This window comes from Vanellus vanellus (assembly GCF_965231255.1).
Source record: "Vanellus vanellus genome assembly, chromosome: Z".
In the NCBI taxonomy this organism is placed as follows: Eukaryota; Metazoa; Chordata; class Aves; order Charadriiformes; family Charadriidae; genus Vanellus; species Vanellus vanellus.
Genome location: NC_138908.1, coordinates 61,228,196 through 61,252,945, shown reverse-complemented (window position 1 = coordinate 61,252,945; position 24,750 = coordinate 61,228,196). Strand labels below are relative to the sequence as shown.

Below are 24,750 nucleotides of genomic sequence, written 5' to 3'. Positions count from 1 at the left end.
TTTTTTTCTGTGCATTCCAGAAATTACACAAATATTAAGATGTCTGTGACGGCTCTTTATTTCTAATTCTTTAGGACAATGATTATGCTTTAGCAATCACTCTCATGCTGCATTTACTATAATTATCTTTTATACCAGAAACTTTCAGCCGGTACTAATATTATTTAACTTTTACCTGTTACATATAAAGAGAATGCATATAAATAGCTGTGTCAACGCTAAGAATTCTTTCAAAAAAATAAACAAACCCCTCAAGGGAAACTTTCAAGCAGCATAACATGGCAAAATTACACAACGAATTTTCATAAGGAGGAAGCCAGAGAAAATACAATTGTACAGCATTGGTCTTGTGATACAACCAGCAGTGTGTGTTCCAAACCTGAAGTTTCCTCAACCAACACTATTTAACAAATTTTTTTTTTTTTCAAGAAATCACGAGAAAGGAGATGAGCCAGCGCAAATCTTAAGTCCTTCTCAAACCACTACAGCTGTTCATGAATTGTGAAGTGACACGTTCAACTGCCTTTTTTTTCCCTTTCTACAGGTTTCTCCACCCATAAATATCGGCAAGGACACATACCTCAGATGGAAGCCTTAAGAAAAAAAAAATAAAAAATTACCGTTTCTTTCCCTAAACTGCGAAAATGTGAGACAAATAAAACGCCGGGACACCGCTACCTGGCAGCTGAGGCGGACTGCTGACCGCCACCGTCAGCCCCGCGCACCGCACATGCCTTTGGGCGCCGCCGGCGAAGCAGAACGAAAGCGGGCGGCGCAGAGGCGCCCGCTCGGCCGGAAAGGAGCGGGCTGCCCGGCTTGCCCGCGGCCGCACAGCGCGGCTACTCGCCAGGCCACTCGCCGAACCCCATCGCCCGCAGGCCCGAGGGCCTCAGCGGCGTCTTCGCCCCGTGGAGCGGCGCCGGTACCCGCCAGCCCCGCGCGGGCGGCAGAGACGCGTTACCGGCGGCGGGACAGCCCCGCCCTTCCCTTCACGACTCACCCGGGAGCCGGCAGCACCTCCCGCCCTTTCCTGCGGCCACCATTTTTGTTAAGGGAAAGGTTTGGCCCTTCCCGCTGGTTTGAGGCAGGGAAGACGAGGCCGCAACGCTCGCGCTAGAAAAGCAAGCGGGGCCGCAGAGACGCTTCACCTCACTCAAAGAGCCCTCCCGAGCCCCACAAAAAAAATAAAGCAAACATCGCCCCAAGCAGCGCCGCCGCCCTCGCCCGGCGGCAGCTAGAGCGGAGTTCCCCACCTCATCGGGGGCACGGAAGCGAAACACTCCGGCAGCCCCACAGAAACGGCGAAACCAATATGGCGGCCACCCGCCGGCGGGAGGCAGACGGCAGCGGACTACATCTCCCAGCACGCCGCGCTGCGCCGGCCGGCACTAGGCACTACCTTTCCCGAGAGGCCACGGTGGTGGGGGTGTGAAGACTACAACTCCCGCCAGGCGCCGCGCCGGCCGGCCAGCGGAGCTGCGAGGGAGGGAGGTGGGCGGGCGCGGGGCGGAGCGGATAAATAGTGGCACAGCGCACCCCCCTCGCGTAAGATGGCGGCAGCAACCGGAGCGGCTGAACTCTGAGTGGGGTGCGCGGTAGGCGGACGCGCGCTCGCTCCTCCTACTTCTTCTTCTCCGTTTCCCCTCACCATCCTCTATGTTGTGGCTCCTGCCGCGGGCCGCGGAGCTGCGGTGAGGGGGAAGCCCGAGCCTGCGTGTCTCGGCGCCGGCCGGTCGCTGGCAAGGGGCGGGCGGCGCTTGTGGCACCCGCCGGCGCGGAGCGGTGCTGCTCAGGTGGAGTCCGCCACTCCCGTCCCTTCGGCAGGAGGAGGAGGAGGAGGAGGCTGCTGTGGGCGGGGGCTGCTTCGGCTTTTCCCTGCTCGGCGGTGGCTGCAGCTCGGGTCTCCATGTCGGACAACCAGAGCTGGAATTCCTTCGGCTCCGAGGAGGACCCCGAGACTGAGCTCGGGCTGCCTGTTGAGCTCTGCGGGGTGCTTAGCAAGGTAAGCCGCCTACCCACCCCCACCCCGCCTTCCCGAGGCCTCTCGCTTCCCTTCTCCGCGTTCCGGCGCCCCCAGCTTCGCGGCCTCGCCTTCGGCTGTCAGCCCCCTCCGCCTGTCTCCTGCCCGCTCCGCAGGGAGGATCAGGCCGAGGGGCCTGGTAGGGGGCGGCGGGGGAGGGACGGGGGCGAGGACGGACCGGGAGGCTCCGCGGGAGGCGCTGGCACGGCCGGGGCAGCCGCCACCTGACGGCGGGGAGCCTGCCAGGCAGCCGCTGCGGCGCCCGGCACCAACCGCCCGCGCCCCCTCCCTCAGCTGCGGGCACCGGCGCATCCCCGCCGCCGGGCCCCCCGGCCTCCGCGCAGCTGCCGCCCCGCCCGTCCTTCCCCACCCCGGGAAGGAAGCCTTTCCTCGGGGGAGAGCCGCGGGCGCGGCTTCAGCCCGTCCCGCGGGGGTCCCTGCCGCCTTCTGCCTCCGCACCGAGCCCGTTGGCTGCCCGGTGTGAGGTTCCGGAGGGCCGGGCCCGGGAGGGGGCGGCCGGGTGCGCCCGGGGAGGGCGTTTCCCCCGCGCCCCAGGCTCACCCCGGCCGGAGCCGGCGGCGGGCGCGGGCAATGGCCGAGGCACCCCGCTGGCCCGCCGGGATCTCCCTCCCGAAGGCAGGCGCAGCCCGTGGTCCCTCCCCGGGAGCGGCACAGCCTTTAGTCCCAAGTATCGTAACAGGGCAATGAAACGAAATGCTCCCGCACCGAGAGATACGGGAGGTGGGGAGGAGCGGAAGGAAAATGGCACTAAAGCTTGTTTCCCTTTTTAAAAATAAACGTAGGGTTTGGGGTTTTTTTCTCTTTTATTACTGAAAATGAGATGACTTGCAAGTATGCGTTGGGTGATACTGGGGGATTTTATTTTTAGGAGTACTTGAAAGTTGAATTACTAAGTTTGAATGCAGATTTTTTTTTTAATAACTATTACAGAAAGTACCTTCAGAATAATGTTGAAATGTCTTTAGAATAAAAAGGCTATGTTTTGAATTTTCTTCCTGCCTTACACGATAAGGCTGGGCACAAGCCAGTGTAGGAGGCACAGGACAGAGCTCATAAACCAGCCCTGGATGCTGAGAAAACAGCCATAACAGGGCTAGTATTCTGCTTTTTGTGAGGGACTCGGTGAACTCCTTCCAGCCTGAAGATGTTTCTAATGCCAGAGATGAGAGGAAGGGTCAGCAGACAAGAATGGTCTCGGCTTTCATTTGTAAGGTCTTGTTGTCTAATAGTGGACAGGGGAGGGAGAGGATGAGATGGATGTGAGATGTTACAGCATTTAAAATGTGGGGTTTTGGTTTAGTGTAGTTTTATTTTTTTTCCCATTGCAAAGGTTTCTTTTGATTAGATGCATCAGTTACTAGAAACTTTAATGTTTGTGGGATGTAATTGATTTTTATGTTGGAAAATTAAATACTTTATTAACTCCAGCTACTGTTTCATACTGGCATAGCAGGTGAAGCCTTGGCTTATGACATTCTGTAGCTTAGGTATGTGCAAACTTTTTATTTTTCTGGATGATTATGCTGAGTGACTCTGGCTTTCCTGTGAGAACATGGGATGTAATCTGAATAGCCAAGTATGGTGAAACCTGTTGCAGTAAATATGCATGAGGGATAAGTTTACCTTTTGTTAGTTGATGCCTTGGTAATACTTGAGACAAACTAATTAGAATGAAATGGTAGCACACCAACCTTTCTGCTGAGGAAATACCTATTTTTAATAACTGATTGTATATAATTAAATTCTAAGGCTGCAGTTCTCTGTATGCTTTGTAGTGTTTCAGTTGTTCTGCCCTTCAGTAAAGAGAGAAGATTTGAAGGAAATGGAGTAATTTGGTAATAGAAGCTTATTAGAAGTATGTCCTGCTGGTTTCTTTAAGTGCTTCAGAACTCTAGGGTTTTTCCATTGTATTTCCTGCTAACAATTAAAAATCCTTGAGGTGGATGCAAAGAAAGAACTTCAACATGGAAAAGTCTTTCTTGAAGCACAAGAATCAAGATGCTTGAAAGAACAGTCATCTTTTCTTTGCCAAAACCTTGTGCCTACCCAGTATACTTTAAGGAGTCTCTTAATTCTTGGCACATTTTGATTGCAACAGCAAGCGTTGATTGCAACAGCAAAAGCAAGACTGACTGCTATATTTGTCTCACTTAACTCTGTCAGAGAAGGAAAGGTGCTTTCCTCCCTGTCCCTTGCTCTTTTGCACAAGATGACTTTGGACTCTGCCTTTCATATCTGGGAGGAGTTGGGAACATGAGAGATGGAAAAAGAGGAGGGCAGGAAATAATATACCTCCATGATCACTTGTGCTACCAGTTCATGAACTGAGCACAGCGCAAGCTTTCTTTAAGAAATACTGAACTTAGCGATTTGATGTTTTAAGACATCAAAAAGGGCTTTATCTTTGGAGAGCAAATCAAGGTCTTACCTACACTTGAAAATTGTTAGGAATTTCTGAGCTATAGAATTTGTTTTCCTTAGACCTTATCTTGTTATTACTGGGACTGACATGTAGTTATGGGACATGCATTAACTAATACATGTAGTATAATGTGGAAGCGAGCCTGTTAGTCAACTTTCTTCCACCCAATTTATATATTACAAAATGATGAATAATGGTTAGACTTAAACAGTGAAAAGATCCTATTTCTCAGAGCTTTTTGTTGAAGGGCAATTATCATGATCAAAAGAATGCTTGCATGATAAAATTATTTTCAATGCTTCTGTTTCCATTTTAATCTAATTTATAATTGCTACACTGTGATTGAAGACCAAAGCACCACTGTATGGTCACAGTTGCAGAACAGCCCTAATGCTCTGTCAGTGTTGTTTGATTCTATAAAGTTGGGAAGGTGTTGCAAATACAAGGTTAATAACCAGAACTTTTAGTCACTTCTTACTAGCTCTCTGTAGGATGCATATCAGTTTCATTCCATGTGTGAATGTGGAGTCCCTAGAAAATTCTGAATAACAAAAGGGTGATTGGATGTCTGCTGATAAGCAAGTATCTTCTTAATGAGAAGGTCTTTAGGAGTTAAAACCTAAAGCAATATCTATGGGCAATATTAAATTGATAAAGAACTTGATTACTCTGGGTGCTACTATAGTTATATACTATACCGTGGGGTAATGGCATGTTTGTATTTATATGAAGAGAACTAGGTAATTTACTAAAATAATTTTGTTGAAATTAACTTTCATAGGGAATAAATTATATCATGTTCCACTTAAGTTTGGCTTTTGGTGTAACTATATTTTAAATCAGGTGGCTAAACTCACCTTAGTGATTAATGCCCCCTCCCCCCCGCCAATTTGTGTTATTAGTATGTTTATTACCTTTATTTTAACTGGTGTTGGCCATGCAGTTGCAATCAAGACATCTGTTAACTTATTGTTCATTTGAAACAACTGTTTTTTAGTACCTTTAGGAGTTTGTAAAATTATTTTAGGAACTCTGAGCAGAATAAAGTTCTGAATTGGGAAGAACTTCTAAAAATAAGTTGCTTTTTTCTCTTGGTCCTTGAAAGCCTGAGAAATATCAGCCACACTGTCTTTTATTGTTATTTTTCTGTTAGCTGATCTTTGGAATTTTTTTTACAGTGGACCAACTACATTCATGGGTGGCAGGATCGGTGGGTAGTTCTGAAAAGCAACACACTCAGTTATTACAAGTCTGAAGATGAAACGGAGTATGGTTGCAGAGGCTCTATCTGTCTGAGCAAGGCTGTGATTACAGTAAGTGCTATTTCATTATTGCCATCTCTTCATGTTTTGAGGTGTTACATACTTGTAGGCTAATGTCTGGGGAAAGCAAACATGGGTATGGCAAATTCTATTCAGTCATCTATTATGAAAATTAGTGGTGTCACGGAACACTGTGGAGCAGGGCAAGGAGTTCCCAATAAGAAAACAAGCTGTTCTCATTTGTGTCTGCAGTAAGCAGCTTTTTGTCTCTTACTTTAGAGCTTTCTGTGGGTAAGGATACCATTTGCCTGTGGAGGCTGCAAAGTCTTTCCAGGGGTTGGCCGAAGACCCCAGACCAGCTTCCCAAAGCGGGTACCAGCTGTCAGTCTTTACACTTTGCACTAGAGAGAGAAGGTAGTAGTTCTTTGACTGTACTTTCTGAACAGGACTCCATAGAACATTTCCAGAAGAAAATGTTTTACCACCTGCTTCTTCCTCTGAAGAAGTTAGCGTGTTGCTGGTTTTGTCTAATGTGAAAAGATCCAGTATTACACTAGTAAGAATAAAGAGCCTACATATAAGTGAAGTCTCATGAAGATGAATTGGCTTTAGAAGATAAAGAAAAAAATCTGCTTTTTGTGGCTTTCAGAATTATGTATTAATTATGAATAATGCTTGCCAAAAAGTATGCTGTAGCTTTTCTGTATTACTGTTAGTCAGTCCAGTTATGTGATTTAGGGAAAAAATAGCTGGACTTCTGTGTAGCACGTGAGTTAACGTAGAGAAGTAATGTAGAGCAGTAATGTTAATTCTTACTATATATGTTCTTATTCCACCAGCTGTGGGGTTTTTTTGAAACTGAATTAAGGATGACAAATGAGAAGTTTTCTTTCTTACTAATAGTCAGCTTACAAATAGAATTTTATTAAACACATCTTAGGTTGGAAAACAAAAAGACTGGATGGATTATGTCAACTATGCATTTTGGAAAAAAGCTTGTGAAGAAAAAGCAGATTTTTACATTCAGATGTCTGACAGGTATTGCAGTTACCTAAAAACTAAGACAGATCACCTCGTTTATTTTAAAACTTGTTCAAGATTGTACTTACTCAGGTATACATGCTGCACAAAAAAGAGTCTCTAGGAATTATGATTTAAGTGTACTTTTGTCAATCTGTAGTAGTACCAGCCTCTGATCAGTACTTCCAAAAATGTAGCAAGTTCAGTAGCAAGAGGCTTAACATGCCAACCGAGCAGAGACAGGAAGGTGATGGCAACAAGGCAGGCCAAGGGACATCTGGAAGCATGCTGTTGAGCACATCTCAGCAGCCTGAATTCCAGTTGTGGTGGCAGAGTGAGAGATTATAGTGATGCTGCTATTGCTGCTGGAATGTTTTGGTACATTGCACTTTGTGAAAGGAAGTTGGCAAGCTTATCTTCTGACTAGGAACGCTAGAACTTCTTACAGATAGCTTTTTTGCTCTTCTGTCTGGCAACATCTGGTAACTTGGAGTTGAATCATTGCTTTTTTTTCAGTTCTTGAACTTTTTGGGGACATTAAGAAAGAAACTACAGAGTTTGAGAAAGAATGGAAAGCGAGCACAGTTCTAAAAGTTAATCTGATATTTTAGTTGTTCCATTTTCATCAAGCTCATGCTTTGTGAATAGTATTTGACTGTTTAATTGCTTGATTGGGGCTTGAGATGGCATCTCTGAAACCTAGTAAACTGGTGTTAATTATTTCTAGCTGCAGTTAAAGTGATTGTTTAAGTATTAGAGTTTCAGGAATACTTTTGGATCATCTTATGTCTCTAGGATATAGAAACTTATTTTTGAAACTGTCACAATTATTCTCTCTCATTTTTCAGGAGTTATTCTTCTAAGCCACAGTTTCTAGCATGAATGCTTCTGGTTTCATAGTTGTTTGGTAGCAAATTTTTTTTTAACTTATGTTTTCAATAGAAAATTAATTCTGCTCAAAGATAAATGTTTAAAATAATCTTTGTGAAGCACATAGTTAGTCTTTAATTTCATGTCCTTGTAATGTCTTACTAACTATAAGCTTACTAGCATGTATTTAAATGCATAGGAGAACATGAACAGCTGATAAAATAAATATTGAGATGATAATGTGTGAAAACTACTTTTGCTATCAGTGGAACTTTACTGTATGTCATGTGATTACTTCGGTAGAGAGGAAAGTCAGGTTTCTTACTGGCTTACTGTTCAGTAGGACCGATTTGATGTAGTTGGAATCTTAATCTTGAATATTTTTCAACAGTCTTTCACTATACTGGAAGTCCAGTTTTCCTTGATCTTGCTGATCCAGAGTCAGGCATAGTAACTACCTATCTTCTAACCTGGTGTATTTCAGTAAGTTTTCCTTCAATACAAAGCAGGACATGAGTGGTATGAGATGGTGTTGATGGCCGAAATGTTTCCTTGTAGGATTTTTATTAAGGCTTCTTTTAGGCACTCGGATTAGGTATGCACATTTGTATACAACAGGGAATGTAATGATTTTCTGTGTGTAAATAATGCTACTAGTAGTATAGAATGTCTGTGTTTTGTTGATGTATAAGCACAAATTTGGAAAGCTGCTGTCACTGAGTAGTCTTATGGTACTTGTAGCAGCGAAGATCGCCCTAATGATAAGTCATAGTATCGAGACACAAATGTTTTATTCAGAAAGCTGCAGTTGCTTCTGCTTGTGTTTTATCATTCCTATCACATCGGGCAGAGATTGATAGATGGATAATTCTACAGGGATATTTTATAAGAAGACACTCGTCTCTCCCTTCTTTATTTAATGAGGAAGACTTGTTAAATTAGCTTCTTAAAATAGCTTCCTTGGGTATTTCAAGTATAGAATTATAATGTCATCCCTCCAAAACAGGCAGGTTCCTGTGACAATAGTCTTTAATTGAATGAAAAAGATGGGGTCTGGTTGGACTACTTGCTATATTAACCACTGGGACTGAAAAGAACTGATTTTTTTTTTGTTTTCTGGACTGGAAGACTAAAGGATGGATATTTATTGTAAACTCACTGGATTACATCAAGTAATGAATTGTCAAGAACTGGCTATGTGAATTAAGTTATGGGGGAGGACAAGGACAGTCAATACATGATGCTGAGTTGTGTTTAGCCAGATAAGGAAAAACATCTTGAAGGTGTTTAATTGGTTTCTAACAGTATGGAGGCTTGAACTCAAGTTAAAAGTTCTGCTGTTTGGTCCAGGGATGAGAAGAAATTATAGGTATCGTAAAAAGATATACACAGATTTAAGCTTTATTATGTTAATTTAGCCTGGACATCCTAAGTTACTGCTGTAGTTTGTTGTCAAAGCCAGATGGTGTTTTATAAATATACCCTTCATTACTATAAAACTCTGTAGTTCTTTCATTCCTACAATCAAACTTTCAATGGGGACTTCTGTGCCCAGGGTTAGGAGTGGGTGGTGATGGCAGTCCTGTAGTGGTGGAGCTGTGGGATTCAGCTTTGGAGTTGGAAGGGCTAGGCGCTGTCATTAAAAGAACAAACAGAAATGCTCTGTAGAGCTGGAAGTCCAACTTCCAGGAAAACTGGCCTTTCAGCTTGTACTGTCTTTTCCTTGATTACTGTGTCTGTTCTGATAGTGCCACTGTGGCTTTTGTACAGAGTGACTTGCACTAACTCACAGCATGATGCATCAAGAATAACGTGGTATGCATAGAATAACTCAAGCTGGAAGGGAACTCTTGAGGTCATCTGCTCTGCCCCCTGCTGCAGGCAGTCTTACAGAAAGGCCAGCACTAATTTAATCCTGGTGGTAATTTATATTAATAGATTTTCAAACTTGTTTATGGATCTTAACAGTGAGGTGTTTATCTTATGAGTTCTGTGTTTTTTTCCAGAAATAATTTGGCTGGTCAGGATAGCTCTTCAGTATGGATCCATATGGAGAATCTTGAAAAATGCTTAGAGAAATGTCATGCATGGTAAATTTTAAGAATGCTTAAACTGAGCCACGTGTGAACCTGGTATATTTTTGTCACTAGAGGTGACTATGTTTACAGGAGGAGTTCGCAAAAGCTGGTGTTCCAGCTTAAAACTTCTGCATTTCTTCGAATAGGATTTGTACTTCCCATGTTGTTCTAATCCAGTGGTTGATCTTCATCGTCCTTTCTGTACATATTGTTGATGTAGAAAAATATGCAATAACTGTGATGCAATGATTTTCTTTTGGTTTTGGTTGTACTGTGATGATGCATACGCAAGTCAAAATCTTAATGAAAACATTCTATTGGTTATTAGTCTGGGGTTTTTTTTAGAACACTTTGTTGTTATTGTGTTGTAAAGAAATGTTTAGACAGTTCTGTGGAAATGTCTGGACCAGGATTGAGCAATAAATTCAGTTTGCATAATGGAGATATTTTCAGTAAACTAGTTTTTTTTCCAGAATCGGTAATTAAAAAGCACTGTTGCTTTATGAAGGCAGTAATGATGTTTTATGTTAAGATGTGAGTTGAAAGCCATTCCCATTCAGAACGGACTTCTGAAAGGGTGGATTTTGTGAATATCTATTGTGAATATCTTGGAGCTCAGTACAGGCAAGAAGATAGAAACTGAAGTCTGCCTGAGAGAGACAGCTTAGTGAATTATCTTAGCTTTTTTATAACACTGAATTGCTCTTGTGAAGCACTTAATAATTATTCATGTTATAAATTAGGGCTGGTATAAACATGTGTTCCAGTTTACAAAAAGAACAAGAACACTACATGTGAAAGAGCTAAACTGGCACTTTCCAAAGCTTCTAATTTCCTTACGCATAGTATGAAGAAAGAATGAGATGGTTCTTTCCAGTAATCAACTGCTAATAATAAAAAAAACCTTACCCCACCTTTTAAAGATAGTTAGTTGAACAGCCACCCTTCCTCACTGTAGCAGTATTTGTGGTTTATTTATATCGTGACACTGGCCACCATTAATAATTGGGCACTCGTGAGAGGAAGTACAGGTTGACATTTTTAAAAATAGATTGACAAGTTAACAGTGTGTGCTTCATACATTTGTCAATTTAAAAAAAAAAACCAGAAGCTTCCTATGAGACCTTTTTTCACAGAAACTTTAAACTCTACAAATATTTAAGTTTTAGAATAAAGGTGTGTATTTTTAATTGAAAGATGTATCAGTGCTAGATAAATATTCTTAATAGTATCATTTAAAACACTTCTAGCTTGAAGGATCATGTCTTGCAAAACAGACTAAAAAATTTACCTTGATGTTAGCAGTACATTGGCATGTTTCTTTTAAACATTATAAAATGTGAAATGTAACAGTATTTCGGAAGCAGTTGGAGTGGTAGTTTATAGAAGTTGACCCACATGGAGGACTAATGTGGCTAAACTTGGATTTGCTTTTTTCTAGCTACTGCTCTGAACTTTGATCTTGTTAACAGACCTGCTTATGATAAAAGAATGATGTAATTGCAGCTTTTATCTACTGATAGGTTTGATTCAGTCTGTTGCTAGTTAAGTTGAATGGGAACTGATAGCTTTTAGTTTGTGAAAGCTGTTACTAAAAAGGCTAAACTATAAATCTGTGCCCTGGGCAGAAATACCGTAGCAGCAAATTTGTAGTAATTGCTAATTGCATGGGAAAATATTGTTTCCAACTGTCTGAGGTTGGAAAACAATCTGTTTTAGTATGAAGTGATGAGCATTTAATTAAATAATTCATTTTCTGTAATTTGATAAAGTGCTTCCTCAGCCTTAATTGCTACTAAAAAGATGACCTGGGTAAACTAAGATGTAGAATACAAGCCCTAACTAGATAGGGTTTTATTTAGGACACTTGGCAACTAGTACTTTTAGTCTTTGGTGTGTTGCTTAAATAATCAAGTAGCTAAATCCAGAGTGGTGGAAAATCTTGGCTAAATGGGAGAGAAATCTGAATGGATATTCTAGGCAGAGGCAAGTGTGGTCAGGAATGCTTACTCATATGTGAAAGGCCCAAGGTGATTGTTTTCTGGAGAAGAAAATGCCAAAGAGCAATAAGAGTGAGGGAGAGAAAGGGAGTTGATGCTGAGGAGATGTTGACACTTGGCCAACACTGGCACAGCAGGCAGAAGTTGCTTGGAACATGGGGTTCTCCTGGACAATTATTTCTAGCATTCACATCCTCTGTACAAATTTGTACATGTCTTTGAGTTACCTGAACCAGCAATGAATGGGTTAATGTTCAAAGTGAAAATGTCAGAACACTGCCCTGTATTTATCAAAGTGTTACAGAGGGCTAATATCCTTGGGAAGCAAAAAGCAGTTCTTTGTCAGGGTGGAAAAATGGAAGATTTCTTCCTTAGTATGTATTGAGGAAATTAAGTCAGAAGTGGAAAAATATGCATCCAGATCAGCTCAGGTGCGACTATTCTTCATATTATGATGAAGAATTCCATAATAATTAAAATGTCAAAAAAACCAATAATGTATACTAACCAAATATTTTAGGATTATTTAATATTGCTGAAGAATTCAGTCTTAGTACTTGAATATAATCATGTGTTACAATACACTTGAAATTAGGGCTGTAATCTAACATTACTTCTGTCAACTTTTTATTATCAATTAGAATATCATTGCCCCACTTTCCTTTTTCTTTTGAGAGTTATTTAAGTTTTAACAGTGTTCATGATTTGACATCCACTTCAGGTTCGTCATTCCTGCCTATGGTTTATATCGAAGCACTTTAATGCTGTGGAGCATTTCTCATGGATGCTATACCAAGCCTTAAATAATTCTAGTGTTTGCATTTGGGGTTAAAGCTATGATTTTATGCTTCAGCAAATTTTCCTGTGGTATTCACAGTCCTTATTCTTGCTCAATCTGAATTTCTGTGCATCTTCATAAGATTGATTTATAGTTGATTTACTGTTGATGGATACAGTTGGTTCATATGTCACCCCCCTCCGGTGTTTTAGTGTTGCTCAACAGTCCTGCTAGGCAACCTGCTGTTGATTATCTGATCTGTCTTGTGATAGCCATTAATGACATTTTTAACATCTCCATTGAGGATTTGTATAATACCAGACCTCACTTTCTGATATGCATTCCTAGAATGCTAAGTGAAAAGGTCAGAACAGTCTTTTTTATCTACAAATGTGCAGCTGCACCAGACCATCTCCTGTTTTGCTGCTTTCTAAAGCTGGTCGCTTACCAGCCTTTCACTTCTGTGCATACACTCAGAATAGTTCTTTATACATGACTATATTAGTGTTGTTTCTGCTTCTCCCAGTTCATCTTTTTGCCTCCTCCTCTAGGCATAGGCTTCGGTTGCTGCTTTTGCCATGTTCCTCATGAGTTCCAGTTTATGTGGATTAGATCAAATATTCTGTCTGACTTCAGCCACTTCCTAGTCTGAATGGTGTGTCTTTCCACTCAATTGAAGTCCACCATTCCTCAATTAAGAGGACCAGTTGGAACAGAAGTTGCTACCCCGTCTTTCCAGGCACTTAACCCAGATTGTATTGTGACTAGTGTCTAAAATATTCTTAAAGCTTTTTAAGTTGCTCTCTTCTAAGGAAAGAAGTTGGTCTTTTTCTTAAGCTTTCTTTTTAAGCTCTTTCACAACTAAATACATGTCAATGTATAGATCTATATGTACACAAAATATAATTAGATAGCTGTGATGGGAGAGTTTAGACTGACAGATCAGATGAGTTTTAAACTTTAGAATTAAAGCTTTTAGGCTGAAGTTTATTAGCAACATGCCTTGTGCTTATAATTAGTTCTTATACATTGTTAGTTATAACTATATATTAGTTCTTACACACTAACCATTATAACTGTGTATTCAAAGCAGTCAGTCTTATGTCTGACTTAGTCCTATATTAGCTGTAAGTATGCAGTACCGTGTAGCCAGTACCATAATAGCCTGATACCTTTGTTCTTGATGGTCCTGGTTTCTGAGGTGAAGGTGACCTGACTGAAGAGCTGTTCAATAAGGGGTGAGGGGAGGTGGATGACAGGACAGGGACAGGATTGAAGTAGGCATCTTCTTCTGCCCGTCCCCCCCACCCCCCCACTCGCCAATTTAGGAACTTTTATAGCCATCTTTTATAAAAAGATTGAGGCTCCTGGTCCTGGACTACTAGTCTTGTGATGCTGGGGAGGTGTTACTTTCCCAGGCTGCAGCAGGTGCCTTTCCCTGTTGCTCAGCTGTTTGGGTGCTTTTCCCTTAATGCTGCTGCTACTGCTGAGAGCAAAACCAGCTTTCCCAGCTCTGGAGGCTGCACTTTTTCACTGACTGTTAATGAGTAGTTTATGGTTCTGGGGCTTCTGCTTTTAGAATTTTTCCATATTTTCAAGACCTTTGTTATCTCATGTTTAAATTGTATGTGCTAATAAGAGACACCTGGTACCAAGGTCTAGTTCACAGAGACGGTTTTCATAACAAGTTGATAATGAGCCTTAGATCAGGACTGGGGCCTTGAATAGTTAGGATAAGGCCTGTTGCTAGTAATGTTAATACTGCATTTATAGAAATGCTTATACAGTTTTACTGTATTAAATTACTTATGTTTGGATTCAAACCAAGCTAATCTTAAGTCTTGGTGTGCTGCTTTCACAGGTACAGCAGGCCCCTGCTTTAGCTGTAGCTCCTTTGCTTTCATAGGATGGGAGCTCCCCATTCCCATCACTGTGAGTTCGAGTCCAGAGTGCTGTAATCTGCCAGCTCAACATAGCGCTGCAAAGCATGGCTTTTCTCTTAAAGCACAGTATCTTTTCTGGATGTTGCCTCATGGTTTTCTTCTGAAATCCATATTATACTGTTGCTGCTTTTGGGTCTTCCATGGCATGCTGCAGTACATAGTACGAGATACAGCAAAGCTAATCAGTACAGAAATAGTGATTTGGGGTAATAGCAGTGTATATGTGATTTCTGCTCCTATATTTGACTGTCCTATAAAAATAAACTTTAAAGAAAGTGACACACAGGGTTTCTACCTTCTCTAAAGTTGATAAAAAGTTGCCATGCTTCCTGGCTGATTAATAGCTCTAGCATCTTGCTGTGTATGATGGGATTCCTAATGAGTTTAACTTGGTGATTTCAAATCAATTCTAAACTGATGTATTTCCAGGTGATATAATTTTTTTTTTTCCCCATGGCTAATGTATTAAGTCAGTGGCTAATGCAAATATTTTGCTCCTAATGCATAACTGAGAGGCATCATATGCATTTTTCTGCAGGGGACTCAGTTCTCTGGTTTGTTTCCCACCAAAGTGACAACATATATACTTCCATTTCCAGTATCTCATATCCTGGAGTTATTAACTGATAGTTCTAAAGGCAAGTTGCTATGACTCTAGTAAAGTTTAGGTTTCTTCGGACTGTATTCAAACAGGACAGGCCCATTAGTTATATCCTGTTTTCTCATGGTGTGTATCTAAATCTGTTAATAACCCATCACTAATCTATGGTGCTCTTACATAGTGTATCCACAGTCACTTGTGGATCACTTTAGGCAACTGCTGTGCACACATGCTGGTTTACAGCTATTTCAGTCTTTCCGTCATTTCTTCTAATAACACAGTGCCATTCCATGTCTTTCACCAAAGCTTAGCTGATATTTCAAGTGCACAGTTGTTATACGCTAGATCTTGCTATTACAAGTCATTGGTTTTTCAGTGGGCAACTAGGAATAGCATGAGTCAGAGGTGTGTTTACATATAAATCAGTACACTGTGACTTGATACTACATAGTATTTCCACATTATTGACAGGGAAATAATTGGATAAAATATTAATTAGCAAATCGGGTACTGTAAGACTATAGGGTTGTTGATTCCCCACAAACAATCTAAAAATTATTTTCATATGATCACTCCTGCATCTGAACCACTCTGCTGGGTGTGCAGAAAACCAGCTTGACCAGGTTTGCTTTTGAGAACTGTAGGTTTCAGATTTTAAATGTGGTTTCACTGCCGAAGTAACACACAGAATATATGCTTGTTCTAGATTTTTAAAAGGTGATTCTCTGATGAGAGAACTTATTTGCAATGGCTGCTAATTTTATTGGCCACTTTGCAATGACCAAGCTAATTTAAAAGTTTGCATAGCATGCTAACAAGTTTAATATTAAATTCTACTTAGCATGCTTCTGCTCTCATGGGTGCAGTGGGCCTCTATTTTAGCTAAATTTTGGAAAGATAAGATAATCATTATTTAAAAGAAAAATTGGTGTTGGAAGGCATTTTGAAAGGCAAATATTTCCTGAAGTGAAATATGCAGGTAGTAGCAAAGAGTATAAAAATACTTAATAGGCTTTTATCTTTTCAAGCCTATTTTCTTGGTAAGATTTTTCTATATGTGTAAATATGCCATTATGAGAAAGTTTTTCTTTTTAATGTAGTAATGAACAACCAATTAAATGTCCCATGTTTTGCCACCTTAAAAGGATCGTCTCTGTTTTGGTAGGCATGAAGCTGTCATGTTTGCTTGCTTGTTTGCAATAAGGTTTTTCTATATTCTGGGGAAAAAAAAAAAAACAACAACAACAAAACAAAACCAGCCAGCTGATGTAACTAAAAAGTGGGTCCTAATTGCTTAAGAATAACAGCAAGGAAAGCCAAGGCATCCTAGTCCAATGTTTCTATTAGGTTTTGCCTGGATTTTTGAATTCAGAAAGGAAAATCGGAATATTGTGTTGTGAATTTTGGCTGACCCTAATTCCTCAGGTTTGTGGGTCTACTGGGATTGGGGGGGGAAACTACAAATAAAATAAAGTAGAACTTGCAACAGCTCTTGGGTTTTCATTACATTTTTAATAAAACGTATTATAAGCAATGAAGTATAACACTTTCTCTAAGTTGCTCCACCCTGAGACTTAGATCTAGAATAATTAATGATATTAAAACTAAACCCTTGCAAAATTAAACTATTGACTTTATTTAGTAATTGTAATGTTTGTACTCCCAAAGCCAAGTGCCTTCAAAAATAACTAGTAGAGACAAAAGGATCTTGATGGACTCTTATCATGGTGGGTGTCCATGGCAAGGGTGGGGGCACCAGGCATGGCTGTTTCCAGCCGACCCAGCACAGGGCACTGCTGAGCCCCTCCGCTGCCCTGGTGACACCCCAAGATAAACACAGTTAAAGGGCAACGATGCCGCTCAGCAGTGTGTCAGAAAGAGGAGGAAGTGTGAGAAACAGCTGTGCAAGCACCGAGGTGAGAGCAGGAAGAGTTGCTGCCCAGCAGAGTTCCCCCCCCTGCAACCTCTGGAGCAGAGCACAGCGCAGCAGGCTTTCCCTGCAGCCTGTGGCAGGGACCACACCAGACCAGATGTCCACACTCCAGCCTGTGGAGTATCCTACCATAGCAGCTGGATATGCCCTGAAGGAGGCTGCAGCCTGTGGAGAGCCCACGTTGGAGCAGGTTTATCCTGAAGGACTGTAGCCGTGGAGGAGATCCGTGCTGGAGCAGGGGAAGAGTGTGAGGAAGGACTGTCAGAGTTAAAGCATTATGAACTGACCACAGCCCTTGTTCCCCATGCCTTTGTGATTGTGTTTTTAGTTTTGTCTTTGTTTCTAACCATCCAACTCTAATTGGCAAGAAATGAAAATAATTTTCACCAAGTCAAGTCTGTTTTGCCTATGTTGGCAGTAGGTGAGTGATCTCCCTGTCTTCATCTTGACCCACGAGCTTTTGATCTTATTTTCTCCCCCTGTACAGATAAGGAGGGGGAGTGAGAGAATGGCTAGGTGGGGATCTAGCAGCCAGCCTGGGTCAAGCCAACACAGTAATCTAGAGACTCACTATAGACATAGATTGTAATTAATGTACTTCTTTGAAAGAATAAGAAGGGACAAGGATTGTTCCCAAGCAGAGGGAGGATTTTGCTGTGTGCTCAAACTTCAGGAAAGGAAGAAGTTTCTGGAGGAAAATTGCATTGATGATGCTCGCTCAGAGGAAATAATGTCAAGGAAGGATACAAGGAGGAGTGGACCATTTGGAATAGCAGTTGTAAGGCTGTATGCTGAAAAATGAGCCGTGACTCAAGAAAGAAATACGCTAACTTGACTAAATACTTCTCCTTAGTATTTAATAGGGCACAAACCCCATGTTTTTAGACCTATCCTGTAAGATGGTGTTCATTGGTAAAACGCATATTTTGATTCAACTGATTGAGAGGATTTTTTTATTTATGACATCAAGTACACCACATAGAATATAACTTAAAAATCATCTGTGTGGTACTTCATTTCACTGCCTTTTCTGTTCAGTGTTTTTTCAGAAGTTAGCACTTTTTCAGCCACTTTAAATTTTGTAGGGAGGGGACATAATTCCTCTACAGTTTGGATCTGTCGTGAATTTAATGCTTTAGAAAAATTATTTTAAGATGTGCAGTTTTTGAAACTTGGCTGAGGTTTTTCACTTGCTTTTTTTTCTAGCTGAATAATCACAGCCTTTGCCAATTCCAAACTGGTTTTACATGGGAACTGAAACACAGTTTTCATGTGTACTTTTAAAATTAATTCCTTCAATCATACAGCACAAATCTTCAAGTAAACTTTTTATCTTTGGGGTTTTATTAGCACCTTGACATAAGTACGTATAGAAAGTATTCATACAACTTTTCCTTCCTAGCATCAGACAGCTGCTTTTTTTATTTGTTCCCACAGTCAAAATACACACTTTGGTGTTAGACTTGCTTCTGCAATGCTTTTCTTATTTTAATATGCATTGCTTACTGAAAATGGTGGAGTGAAGAGATCTTTATTTTAATTTGATCTTGTTAGCTGTTACTTTATGTTGCTTTCACTAGCTTCCTCTTTTTCTACTGCATCAATAAGCTACTTAAGGTCCTCAGTGCCATATTTCTATAGCTCATCATGTAAGATGTTACTCGTTCTCTCTGTTTAACATGTGGTAGTGGTTTTGTCCATTGCTTCCTAAATTATCAAATACATGTCTCTCCCTTTGTCCAGTTTGCTGCTTCCTGCTGTGAGGACCTTCCCTTGCTTATGTGTGAACACAGTCCCCTTTTGAACTTCTGTCTGTTTCAAAAGTAATACCATATTATAGATGCAATTTAGTGTAATATGATAATTGCTTGTCCCCCTCTATTATTTTTTGTTCTATACACATTTTCCTGGAATGATCATCTGGATTTCCTCTTGGAAACTGGAGAGAATAGAGGGTTTTTTTGCATTTGAGTGAATACGTCCACCTATTGAATGACGTATGAGAACACATAGGCCTATCTGTAGATCTTGGTATGTGGTAACTGCTCTGAACTCTTTTTTTTTTTTTTTTTTTTTTTTTTTTTGGTGGAGGAAGTGGTAGTTTGTTCAGGTACTGTGTAACTGGAGGATATCAGGAAGTTGCAGAATGGTGCAGAAAGGATACTTCTTCCTGAATTCTATGGGAATGGTGGAAAAACTAATCCACAAACCAGTGGATAAATTGTACCTTATGTTGTAGAAAAGCGATGCTGTTAATGTGGGAAAAGATAGTGTATGCAGCTCTGAGTGGCAAACATTGGTTATGATAGCCTGGTTTGCATCTCACTTTCCAGGATATAACTTTTCCTGTCCACTTTTGTAAGAAATAGTTAAGTTGCAATTCGTTGAAACTGCTATCTTAAAAAGATTTTTCAGGCTTGTGAGTGTGAAGATGCTTGCAGATAGACATCAGAGCTGCAAAGTGGTATTCCAGTACTGTCCCGTTAGATGAAGCAAAAGACAAAATGTATGATATTCTGAGTGGAGGAGAAGTGAGATCTTGGGGTGGTTTGTCCTTATACATGTTCTATTTGGAAAAAAAAAAAAAACCAAAGCAAAAACCAACAAAGAACTGTAAGCATGGGTTACAGCATTTGCATCAGTGGAATAAATGAAAAACACTCGTACGGTAAGTCAGTTTTACATGTATAAGGTGTTTTATGTTTTTTAAAAGCTGAGAATTATTATTTTTAATAGCTTTAGATATTCTGATATAAGGCATATAAACTTAGTCCATTTCTGAAAAAAAAAACTTTCAGTTTGATTACACAAATTTTAATTTACTTTTTCAATTTTCGATTAAGTAACTTTTTTGGCTGACACCGTCCTCAAGCCTACCTGGAAAAAAAGAATGAGGAGTTCTGTTAACTTGCTTTGAGCTGCACTAAGAATAGGGTGGGAATTTCAGGTTTCACGTTTTAGCTTAGAATTGCTACTAAAGTCAGTGCTAATGACTGAAAGCTAACTGAGCTTCAGAGGAATTCATATCATCATTCAGGCTTTTCCCTTAAGAGAATTTTGTAAAACCTAATTAAACCAAAATGCATCACTTCTACAAAATGCCTTTTCTAAAGCAATGATTTCCTCACAATTTTGCAATAGTTTTATTAGAGGGAATAAAACAGGTAGTACTTAATATTGACCTTCATTGTAAAATTACTCTTATGAATATAGTTCTCTTACAAGATTTTATGGCTGTGATAACTCAGTCTACAGAAAAAATAATGTGGTGTTCTAGCAGGGTGAATGAGATTTACCATTAGAGGGTTTTGGAATCTGGCTTAAATATGACTGGAATCTGGAAATTCAGTAATTGTATTCAGCAGCTGAACAGGTATTAACATTTAGCCATGCACAAAATCAATGTGCTAAAATCAATACTAATTTTTTTTCTTAATCTTATATAAAAAATGAGTTATTGGAATCACAAAACCAATAAAAACTCCTATGTCAATGCTTGAAGGATAAGTAGCTTTGTACTGCTGAATTAGGTGAGTACAATGCTTGTCTTCACGTAGGTAATGTATGTTCTTATAGTGTATAATATTGCTGTATTTGTAAACTGCAGTTATCTTCATAGCAGTATATGGTATTGTTTTGTTAATAGCTACAAACCAGTGGAATCGGGCTAGATACCAGCCTCTGTTGCATTTATGCTAGTGACATTCATGTCTGAGAGCTAAAGAACAGTGGTTCTTATTTTCTGTCAGCCTCTGGTATTTGTCTTGTGTCCTAGTGCACTGCTTGGTTTTTTAATACAAATACATTCAAAATTTTAAAATAAGTTGACTGTAGATAAGTTTTAGGTCTTCAGTGGAAATAGCAGCACAAGTACACTTTAATATTTGTGATGTGCAGACTTAGTTGGATCTACTGTGAACCCCCCTTCCTCTGTAGGGAAAAGAAGAAATGCCATTTAGACTGGTGAGAGAGCAAGCAAAAGTTTCTTTGTTAAGTATTTTTACTTTTTTTCTCATGGAGTACTCTTGAAGGTCATGAAGTGTATAAAAACACTTAAGCTTCCCTGTATGATTTGCCTTAAGCACTTGAACCAGTATTTTTCAAGCAAATACTGGTCTAAAGCTTGTTTCATTAATACCTCGGGCTTGAGAGCTGTGTAGCAGGAAGGGTTTTGTGGCAATACAGTCAGCTATGACTCACGAGACCTGACCTGACTACGGACTTCCTCAGTAACTGTAGCCAAGTAAATGTTTCTTCATGTAAACTGTTCTTGCTTGTTTAGAATTTAAGAGCTAGTATTGGTTGGTTTTATACAGAAATATGAGACACTTGAATACTTGCAATTGCCTTTATTTCGGCAGGGTTCTCTGTAGATTCCTTGGAAGAAAGCTTGGGAGACATACAGAAAGGGTGTTTGGGGAAGCTGGAGGCCTATTTCTTGCAGCATATTCTTGAATGGAATTATGATTTAAGTGTGTGTTGTTTTTTTTTTTTTTTTTAAATGCTGGCTCTGGAAGGAGCTCTTAGTGTGCTCACAGACTGCCTCTGCCATGGACTCCTAAAGTCTGCCCAGCTCACCTTAGAAAATCCTTTAAAGTTTTTCAGGTGCCCTCATTCACAGTGTCATGTTGGTCTGGGTTTTGTTCCCCAGTGCCCTCTCAATTTAGGTACATATTCTGCTTGAGGCTGCTGCCGGGTGGGGGTGTTGGGAAAAAGCAGCTGAAGTACTCCAACCTGCTTTAGGTTCTGAGGGTAGGTAGTGAACTCCAACTTGCTTCCTGCTTCCTTGCATGACTGAAGCATTCCTCTTTCTTGCCTTATCTTGGTTGTGAAAGGGCAGTAGGACATATGCTGGCTTCAGCACAGGTCCTTAGCTTCTTACTGATAAAAATCCCTGTTTATCCTCCAGTGTCTTGTCCGGTGGCTGGTGAAGAACTGTATCATTTTGTAATCGCTTCTGAGCATAAGGACAAAAGTGAACACTAGGCTAGAAACAGTGAACCTCAGAAAAAAGGAGATCTAAATGAAATGAGTCAAGATCTACAGGAAGAAAGTGAAGAGTAACAGAAAAACTTCCAGCACGTTTAAGGAGAGGCTCAAACTAGTCTGAGGAGGATGTTAGAAGAATAAAGGACAGACTTGAGAAGTATTGGATAATGCTTTGTGTGGTCTCTGCTACATGCAGCTATGGAAAACAATAAAAGCATTTATAGCAAGAGGGAAACCCAGGAAGTTTGTCCATAGCTCAGTGGGGAGGAGAATGTTAACAGATGATACCAGAAAGTTAAATACTGAGGTCTGCCAAGTTATCAATGAAGATGAAATGTGAACTCATTCCCAGTTGAGAAGGGTGTTAATTGACAACCTTATTTGTTCTGTGTTGAGAAAAGATTAGATCGTATGTGATTCGGGTGCTTTATTTGCTCTTGGTAAAATGCATATTAGACAACTTGCCTTTCATGTTCAGTTAATTCAGGGTTCTTACAGTGGATCCTGTCTTTAAAAAAAAAAAACAACAAAAAAAAACAATGAACAAACAAAAAAAAACACAACCAAAAACCACAAAACAGAATAAAAGATGGGGGAGAATAACGGGTCTGATGTTAGTTGTGAAAAAGTATGGAAAATAGGCAATTAACAAGTGCTGTAAGATAGTAAATAGGTAACAGGCATCTGTCAAGAGCAAATCATATATCACTTGCCTAATTTCCTTTGGAAGCAGTATTTAGCCTTGTTAGTGGTTATTTCTTATCTTTAAGCAAATTGTCTAACAGGACCACCTGATCAGCTGGCTTTTTTGTAACATGGAACTGCACAGTGAGCTGAGTATAACCCTACGCCTGACTTTTAGGTGGACTGGTCTCTTAACTATAGGTAATGCAGAAGTGTGCCTGCGGTGAACACTCCAGAAAGGTTTTAGCTAGACCTCAAGGAAAACATTTCTTTTCCCTGTCTTAGCAACAAGCCATGGATTTTCAAATATATTAAAAGTTGCTCTGCAAAGAAAGGGAATACATAAACCTGCCTTTGAAAAGGGCAGAGGTAATTGTTTTAAGTCGCATTAGAAGATGTTTGGATTAGAGATGGAGTAGGTGGAAAAAAAGCAGATGGTTGTGCACTGGAGTAAGTTGTGTATGGAAGTGTGAAATCAGTAGTACTGCGGGCTTTTAAGATTATTTTTGGCAAGTCTTTCTAACTATGTAGCATGTAATTGCTTTTAATTCCTCCTGAAGGGCTTCAGAGAGACAGAGATCAGGCAGAGGAATGCTGTCACAGCAGGAAAGACTTTCATAGCTAAATCTTGTACACTTGATTTTTCGGTGATTTTTGGGAGAATCTTCCATTGTTGTAGATACATGTCCCCCACTGCATGGCTAAAGGAGGGCCTGGCTATGGGTGGCTGAGAACAGGCATATAAGCCTGCCACACTGATGTGGCAGGTTTGCTAACCTAAAGCACATACACATCTTTCTCATATATAGTAATAATAATGTAGCAAATGCAGTTTGAAGAGGGGCCTGGACTAGAAGACTTAGTGTCCTGTATCACGTTTATGTGGCAAGGTTTTGGTAGCAGGTGGGCTATGGAGGTGGCTGCTCTGAGAAGCTGCCCCTATATCTGACAGAGCCAGTTCTATCTGACTCCAAGACAGACCCGCTGGTGGCCAGAGCTGAGCTAATCAGCGATGATGGTAGCACCTCTGACAACATGCTTAAGAAAGGGTAAAACTGCTGTGCAACAGCAGCTGGGGGAGAGGGCTGATAATATGTGAGGGAAACAGCTACTTAGACACCAAGGTCAGTGAAGAAGGAGAGGGAGGAAGTCCTGCAGATGCTGGAGCAGATATTCCTCTATAGACCCTGGTAAAGACTGTGGTGAGGCAGGTTGTTCCCCTGCAGCCCATGGGGGACCCCATGCCGGAGCAGATGGTTGTGCCCTAAGGAAGCTGTGCCTCTGGAGAGCCTGCACTGGAGCAGGCTCCTGGCAGGACCTGTGAACCTGTGGAGAGGCGCCCATGCAAGAGCAGGTTTGCTGGCAGGACTTGTGACCCCATGGGGTACCAACATATTAGCAGAATGGTTCTTACATTGTAAAGGATATTACTAACATATGTAGACTTGTCTTTAGCATCTGGAATCCATATTTGTGGTCCTTATCACCATGTTCCAGTATGTAAAGGGTGGCTACAAAGAAGATGGAGACTCCCTTTTTACAAGGAGTCGCATGGAAAAGATGAGGGGTAATGGGTACAAGTCACTCTGGGGAGATTCCAATTGGACACAAGTGGAGAAGTTTTCACAATGAGAACAATCAGCCATTGGCATCATCTCCTCAGGAAAGTGGTGGATTCCCTAACATTGAAGACTTTTAAGATTCAGCAGAACAGGGTGCTGGGCCATCCTGTCTAGACTATGCTTTTGCCAAGAAAGGTTGAACCAGATGATCCTTGAGGTCCCTTCCAACCTGGTATTCTATGATTCAGGTAGTGTCATTTGCCCTCACTGTAGAGCCTGTTAGCTTCCTATGGTTATTTGCACGTGTAACTTTTTTGAATTTGAATACAAAGAAAGGTATTCAGCTATAACTGTGTTATGTTTCTTTAAGAATAGTTTTTGGGGTGGGGTGGAATGTTGTGCTCAGTTGGATGTTTGCTAAGGAGTAGCTCTGAACTGACAGTGTCGCGGCATGGGACAGATTAGATCATTTGTCTCCCTGTACTTTCCATACCAGCTTCATTGTAATGTTAGTAAAAGCTTTTTGGTATTTTGAGGCATGTGAACTGAAAGTTAGATGCATTCAAA

General features: G+C 40.9%; 2 protein-coding genes across 4 annotated transcripts in view; one reads left to right on the top strand and one right to left on the bottom strand.

Annotated features, from left to right (window-relative positions):
* POLK (DNA polymerase kappa) overlaps positions 1–1,330 on the bottom strand; it is a 39,731-nt gene extending 38,401 nt beyond the window's left edge. Inside the window, exon 1 of the mRNA XM_082498070.1 lies at positions 1,254–1,330. The gene's annotated coding sequence lies outside the window, so the exon portion shown is untranslated. The remainder of the gene's footprint in view (positions 1–1,253) is intronic.
* Positions 1,331–1,599: 269 nt separating this feature from the next.
* Positions 1,600–24,750, top strand: part of CERT1 (ceramide transporter 1) — a 79,498-nt gene continuing 56,347 nt past the window's right edge. For all 3 annotated transcript variants that reach the window (XR_014270209.1, XM_082497779.1, XM_082497778.1), the window contains exons 1-2: positions 1,600–2,002; positions 5,642–5,776. Coding sequence is in view for 2 of the 3 variants with exons in the window: in XM_082497779.1 (XP_082353905.1) it covers positions 1,907–2,002; positions 5,642–5,776 (231 nt within the window). In the remaining variant the exon portion in view is untranslated. The remainder of the gene's footprint in view (positions 2,003–5,641; positions 5,777–24,750) is intronic.